This window comes from Cheilinus undulatus, linkage group 15, assembly GCF_018320785.1.
Source record: "Cheilinus undulatus linkage group 15, ASM1832078v1, whole genome shotgun sequence".
Classification (NCBI taxonomy): Eukaryota; Metazoa; Chordata; class Actinopteri; order Labriformes; family Labridae; genus Cheilinus; species Cheilinus undulatus.
Window position 1 is genome coordinate 44,857,375 of NC_054879.1, and position 6,870 is coordinate 44,864,244.

Genomic DNA, 6,870 nt, shown 5'->3' on the forward strand with positions numbered 1-6,870 from the left:
TGTATGATAATTGTTTGTCTTTAAAGTGTTGCATGCTGCAGCTCAGTGCTTCTTTTTACCTCCTAGGCTGGAATGACACTCACCTATGATCCCAGTGCAGCAGCTTTGCAAAATGGGTAAGTTAACCACAGCAGACAAGGTTGCACTGTGAGAAATAGGAATACAACATTATTAGATAAAAACTTCTCTCGTGTGTCCGCAGGTTTTTCCCACCAGCGTACAGTATTTCAAACAGGATGATCGCTCAAACGTCCATGTCCCCTTACATGTCTCCACTTTCAACATACCAGGTTGGAATCCTTTTCTTTATGACTATTTGATACTGAACTGCAACTCAGCATTTCTGTTAGACTTCACGTCATCAGGATTTAGAAAGACGTCCTCTGGGATTTGGGGATATGGGTTAACTGTTACAAAGGACGCTGCGGCCTTTCATGCTCTTTGCCGTGCCAATCGCTGTAGCATGTGATCTCTGGAAATAGCAGCTGTTCAGTGCCAGGGTGTTTACCGTGTGTTTGTGTGATGTTCCAGGTGCAGAACCCATCCTGGGTGCCTCATCAACCCTACATAATGCAGCACCCAGTAAGAGCACCTTCCTTCCTCTCTGTGATCAAAACATTTTCCTCTGTGAATTTAAACATTTCTCTGTAAACAGACACACACAATATGGATAGTAGTTCCACATAAGGTGACATTGATCTTTGAGGATTTACAGTACTAAAGTGTTTGTATAGGAACGCAAAAACGACTGCTTTGGAAAAACTGCATCTTTCATGACAGATGCCAAACATTTTTACAACAGATGGGTTTGAATTGAGAGAGAGGAGTCCTTTCTTGCTTTGAAAATGTGCCAGTGGAGATGAGAAAAGACTGCTAGATACATCAGGCCAGCCAAGATGCTTATAGACAACTTGATCAACTTGTGACTACTCACCTTCTGTTGTGTGTATCAGATGTAAACTCTGAGATTACTCAGTTTCTCCCTGCAAACTCACTGTGCATTCACATATTAGATAGCTGGCATATTTATAATCTTTAATCTTCCTTTTTGAGGAGACTTTTAGCCTCCTAGGATGATATTTTCTGACATTTTTATGCAAATCGTCCTTTCATCGTCTCCCTCTTATTTTTCAGGGTACAGTAATATCGCCCTCTATGGACCCATCCATGTCACTACAACCCACTTCCATGATGGCTCCGCTTACACAACAGATGAGTCACCTCTCTCTGGGCAGTGCAGGAACGGTGAGAAATCTCTGCATGTGTGTTAAATGTGTGTTGTCCAAGTTTAAAATGCACACAGTATTAACATCTGTTTTACTGTGCAGTTTATGGCCGCCAACACAGCTATGCAGGGAGCGTACATCCCCCAGTATGCACACATGCAGACGTCAAGTGTTCCTGTAGAGGTATGTGCTCTAACATGACAGGATTTTATCACTTTTTAATTTTGTAACTCTATAAAGACATGAGATGGAATTCATTTGTTGAGTAAATGTGATTTCAATTCTTTGACAACGAAAACACAAAATGTCCCTCTTTCTTATGTTTCTTTATAGATTATGATAATAATACCTTTTAATTTTGATGCTGTATTGTTAACTTAAGTACAATTTTTTTTAAGTATATTTAAAACAGACAATCAAATGAATACATCTGTAGTTCAAGTAGGATAATATATTTAAATAAGCAGATGTGCAGGTTGTATGTTTGGAGCATTTAAGCATGGAAAGCTTGCAAAAGACTAACTTTTAAATTTTTTTTTAAATATTTGGTTATTACAGCAGGCGTGTTGCAGTGTTGATCATCAGCCTTTATCCTTAAAACACGAACAGACACAGCTATCTTTGTGGCCCCTTCTCTGAAGGAGCAAGTTTTCAAATCTGCTTCCCAGCAGTGATGCACTGATCCAGCTAAGCATAGAGATGGGCCATAACAGATTGATAAATTTGAAATGATAACGATATTTTATGACATTATTTTACTGATACTGATAACAAAACTGATATTTTACCGATGCTGATTCCTTTGAAGAAAGAATAAAATATTGGATAATCAGTCCTGTAAAAAGTACACATTTCAGGCAACAAAATGATGTATCCAGGTCATTTCCAAAATGTATGTAATTGGATTATTGCAATAAATAAATGTGTCAAATGAACTGGAATTGTTCATATTTGATTTTTAATTGTACAGGTACATCTCAAAAAATTAGAATATCATGAAAAAGTTCAATATTTTTTGGAACTCATTTCAGAAAGTGAAACCCCTAATTATATAGACTCATTACACATAGAGTGAAATATTTCCAGCCTTTATTTCTTGAAATGTTGATGACTATGGCTTACAGATAATGAAAACCCAAAATTCAGTGTCTCAGAAAATTAGAATATTGTGAAAAAGTTCAATATGGTGTCACACCCTAATCAGCTAATGAACTCCAAACACCTGCAAAGGTTTCCTGAGCCTTTAAATGGTCTCTCAGTCTGGGTCAGAAGGCTACACAATCATGGGGAAGACTGCAGACTTGACAGATGTCCAGAAGACAGTCATTGACACCCTCCATAAGGAGGGTACGCCACAAAAGGTCATTGCTAAAGAAGCTGGTTGTTCACAGAGTGCTGTATCCAAGCATATTCATAGAAAGTTGAGTGGAAGGAAAAAGTGTGGTAGGAAAAGGTACACCGGCATAAGGGAGAACCGCAGCCTTCAGAGGATTGTCAAGCAAAATCCATTAAAGAATTTGGGAGAGCTTCACAAGGAGTGGACTGAGGCTGGAGTCAGCGCATCAAGAGCCACTACGCACAGACAATCCTAGACATGGGCTACGAATGTGGCAGTGCTTGTGTCAAGCCACTCCTGAACCAGAGACAACGTCAGAAGCGTCTTACCTGGGCTGTGGAGAAAAAGAACTGGACTGTTGCTCAGTGGTCCAAAGTCCTCTTTTCAGATGGAAGTAGATTTTGCATGTCATTTGGAAATTAAGGTCCCAGAGTCTGGAGGAAGAGTGGAGAGGACCAGAATCCACGTTGCTTGAGGTCCAGTGTGAAGTTTCCACAGTCAGTGATGATTTGGGCTGCCATGGCATCTGCTGGTGTTGGTCCACTGTGTTTTCTGAAGTCCACAGTCAACGCAGCCATCTACCAGGACATTTTAGAGACCTTCATGCTTCCTTCTGCTGACAAGCTTTATGGAAATGCCGATTTCATTTTCCAGCAGGACTTGGCACCTGCCCACACTGTCAAAGGTACCAAAGGCTGCTTCAATGACCATGGTGTTACTGTGCTTGATTCTGACCTGAACCCCATAGAGAATCTGTGGGGGATTGTCAAGAGTAAGATGAGAGACACCAGACCCAACAATGCAGATGACCTGATGGCCGCTATCAAAGCAACCTGGGCTTCCATTACACCTGAGCAGTGCCACAGGCTGATCGCCTCCATGCCACACCACATTGATGCAGGAATTCATGCAAAAGGAGGCCCAACCAAGTATTGAAGGCATAGCAATGAACATACTTTTCAGCCTGACATTTCTGTTTCAAATATCCTTTTTTAATTGATCTTATGTAATATTCTAATTTTCTGAGACACTGAATTTTGGCTTTTTATTATCTGTAAGCCATAATCATCAACATTTCAAGAAATAAAGGCTTGAAACATTTCACTCTATGTGTAACAAGTCTATATAATTAATGGGTTTCACTTTCTGAAATGAGTGCCAAAAATATTGAACTTTTTCATGATATTCTAATTTTTTGAAATGTACCTGTATTGTTAGCTATTATTTAAGCCTGAAAAATTATTTTCATGAAAAACAACAGACCCCTCTTGGCAAAGAATCAGTTATTTTACTCTCTCTTCCAGGAAAATGGTGCTCAGTCACAGGTGGACTCTGGCAATCCTTCGCCGTATTCCTAACCTACAAACCAACAGTGCTGAGGTAACATTTGGACAACGGCTACAACAATCATGTCTTCAAAATGCAATGGATTCTAAGGATCTTTCCACCGTTTTTGCACAGGATCTGCAAACGTTGAAGTGAGACTATTTTTGGTATAATTTTTCAGAGAGAATATCTGCGCTCATCTAATGATTCAAAAAGAGTGACAAAGTTTTATTTTCATACTAGAAAACGTTTATTTTGTTACCAAGGATTTCCACGGGATACAAGGAAGAAGAATCATGTGACCAGTTGTTCAAAGTGCATGAGAATAAATCTGTCTTTTCTTAATATTTCCACATCTTTTTTTCCTCTGATGACATTTTTGAAAATGTGCTTGCTGTGTGAGTGTTGCTTTGGTGAAGTGTTTAGTGTTGTTCCCTTGTAAAGTGGTTTCTCTTAGTACTTTAGATTGATCTTGCTGTCTGATTTTAAACTTGCCTTCACAGTTTTTGATACAGAAGTTGTACAGACCATCACAGAGAGTGGCAATAAGCAAAAATGTTGAGAGCGATTGCCTTTGAAATGAGCTATGTAGGAGTTTTTTTTAATGAATTGTATGTGTTTTTGCTCTTCCCCTCCAATAATTGTTAAAAAATGAGATTTTTTTTAGCGAGTATGTTTTGAATGAAATGACTCTGCATCTGATATTTTTAATTGGATGTTATATTTATTTAGTCAGGAGACCTCACATGTTTCAAGATGTTGAGAGATTCTGCTGAAAGATCAACTTTTAAATCTTGCCTTTTTGATTATTTTGTTTTGTAAAATAGCAAAAAAAAGAAATGCTTTGGTTGGGGGATGAAATGGGACAAATATGTTTTGTTTGTATGTTGTGGTTTTCTACGGAAGCCCTGAGTGGACATGCATTCATACATTTGTTTTGTGCAGTTTTCCCATAAAAGGGAGGAAATTTCGGAGACATTTTCATGTTATTAAAACAAATATCCTTGAAAACAAGCGGACGATACTTAAATGAATGGATGCATATCCACTTTTGGACTCCATAGTTTTGTCTTTTTGGATCATTGTGAATTTTATTTTGGCGGGATGTGTCTTTTTCATGTTATTTGTAAAAATACCAGAAACACAGACTCATGATTGTGCAAAAACTCATAAAGCCTTGTGACAGAATTGAGGCAAAAGTTCAGCGAGTTGGGGTTAAAATGAAACAAAAATATGTTTGACCTCGCTCTTTGATAGGAAACAACAAGCATGGCACTTTTACTCCACCAAAGATAAAGCATAATTTATCTCTTCAAACAGGAAATAAGTGACTCTGCAAGCTAGATTGTGCCTTTTTTGTCCATTTATGTTCAGTTATAGGTTTTAGTTCAGCGCAGACACACAAAAGCATGAAGGAAGGCCTGGATCATAGAAGTGCCACAGTCAAAATCACACATGGAGAGAAGAAAGATCAACTTTAGGACAGATGCGAATCCAATATGACCTAGCACTAAAAGAAAATGAGTAAATTTATGCTAAGCAGGCTTTCTGATTCTAGGGTGATTTGACCTGGTGGTCAGTGAGACCTGTTATCTACCTCAGAGTTTTTTCTCCTCTGTACTAGGTCGGGTTTGCAGGTCCAGCCCGCCCTTCCAGACCAAAAGCCACGCTCAGGAGCTGGCCACATACAGCTGTTTCCTTATAGGTTGTTTGAATACTTTTTTATTTTCTCTTTTTTTTAACAATATATTATTGTTACCATTAGGGGGTGGACATATGTTTCCACTCATGTTCACACGTTCAGTGCTGCTGCTTTTATAGTGCTAGATCCCAGAAGGTCCATCTCAGATGTTAAAAAACAACAATGACAACAAAGCGTTTGGGTGTTTATCGAGTCTGTGCTCCTTTAAACAAACATGTTTGTTGCTTTGTCTTGGGCGTAGACTAAATGCACAGCAGCATTCCCCCTCTGTAGTCCAACAAATGTAAAGGGCCACTGTGATTATACTTGAGATTTCCGTTCAATGCCTGAGACTGAGGAGTTATACTGTCTTATGAGGTTAATGCTGCTAGTGGTGTCTGAACCAAGTGCCATAGTATCTGGGTCAAGAGTTGCAGAAATTGCATCAAAGATAAATTGCTCATATAAGAAACCACCATGTTGAACAGTCATTAAGTTATATGAAATAATTTATGAAGAGTTTTTTTTGTACAGACAGCTGGAGGAAATAAGAGATTTTCATAGAACTATATGAAAGTTTTTATTTTTTGTGCCACACAATTGCCAGTGGTAACTCGTCTGTACAGTTTAAGAGACCTTTCCTCTGTTTTTGTTTTGTAGTGTTTCTTAAAGCCAAAGACTTTTTTTCAGTAGACTGTTGCCTAAGGTTTAATCTTTCATTTCTTTGACATTTTTGAATAAAAATTTCCAACTTTTGAATCTTGTTTTCTGGTTTTTGTTGATTGGAAATGCTAATAATAATGATGGAACTTTATTTATACAACGCTTTATAAAACACACAGTTACAAAGTGCTTCACAAATCTCAAAAGGGGCAGACCAAAATCCCAAGCTACGCCCCTGGGGCAGACAGATAAGCAAACAAATACACCCACAATAGATAACACAACCAACATACTCTGTCTTCAATTACAAACATGTGTATATACACACAAAAATAAAGCAGATTATAAAAAAGCTGATCTATAAAAATGAGTTTTTAGCAGCTTTTTGAAAGAAACTACAGATTCTGCAGACCTGATGTCATCAGGAAGATTGCTCCAAAGTTTAGGAGCTGCCACTGCAAATGCTCGATCACCTCCGGATTCAAAGGGGGCATGTTCACCTTTCAGAAAATGTGTGCAAAAACAAGCCGTTCTCATTTCTCCTCATGATGTCATGTGGGGAGTTAGCCCCGCCCCCAGGCTCAGTTGGGCCCTCCCTGCTTGGAAGAAAGTTCCGCCCTCCTCTCCTGATCCTCCTC

The 6,870-nt window shown here is 38.7% G+C and overlaps 1 protein-coding gene across 1 annotated transcript in view; it reads left to right on the forward strand.

Annotated features, from left to right (window-relative positions):
- The window catches only part of LOC121522518 (RNA-binding motif, single-stranded-interacting protein 1), a 30,627-nt gene extending 24,299 nt beyond the window's left edge, over positions 1-6,328 (forward strand). The window contains exons 8-13 of the mRNA XM_041807034.1: positions 67-116; positions 203-290; positions 532-582; positions 1,135-1,245; positions 1,329-1,409; positions 3,867-6,328. Coding sequence (XP_041662968.1) covers positions 67-116; positions 203-290; positions 532-582; positions 1,135-1,245; positions 1,329-1,409; positions 3,867-3,920 — 435 coding nt within the window. The 3' untranslated portion in view covers positions 3,921-6,328. The remainder of the gene's footprint in view (positions 1-66; positions 117-202; positions 291-531; positions 583-1,134; positions 1,246-1,328; positions 1,410-3,866) is intronic.
- Positions 6,329-6,870: the final 542 nt, after the last annotated feature.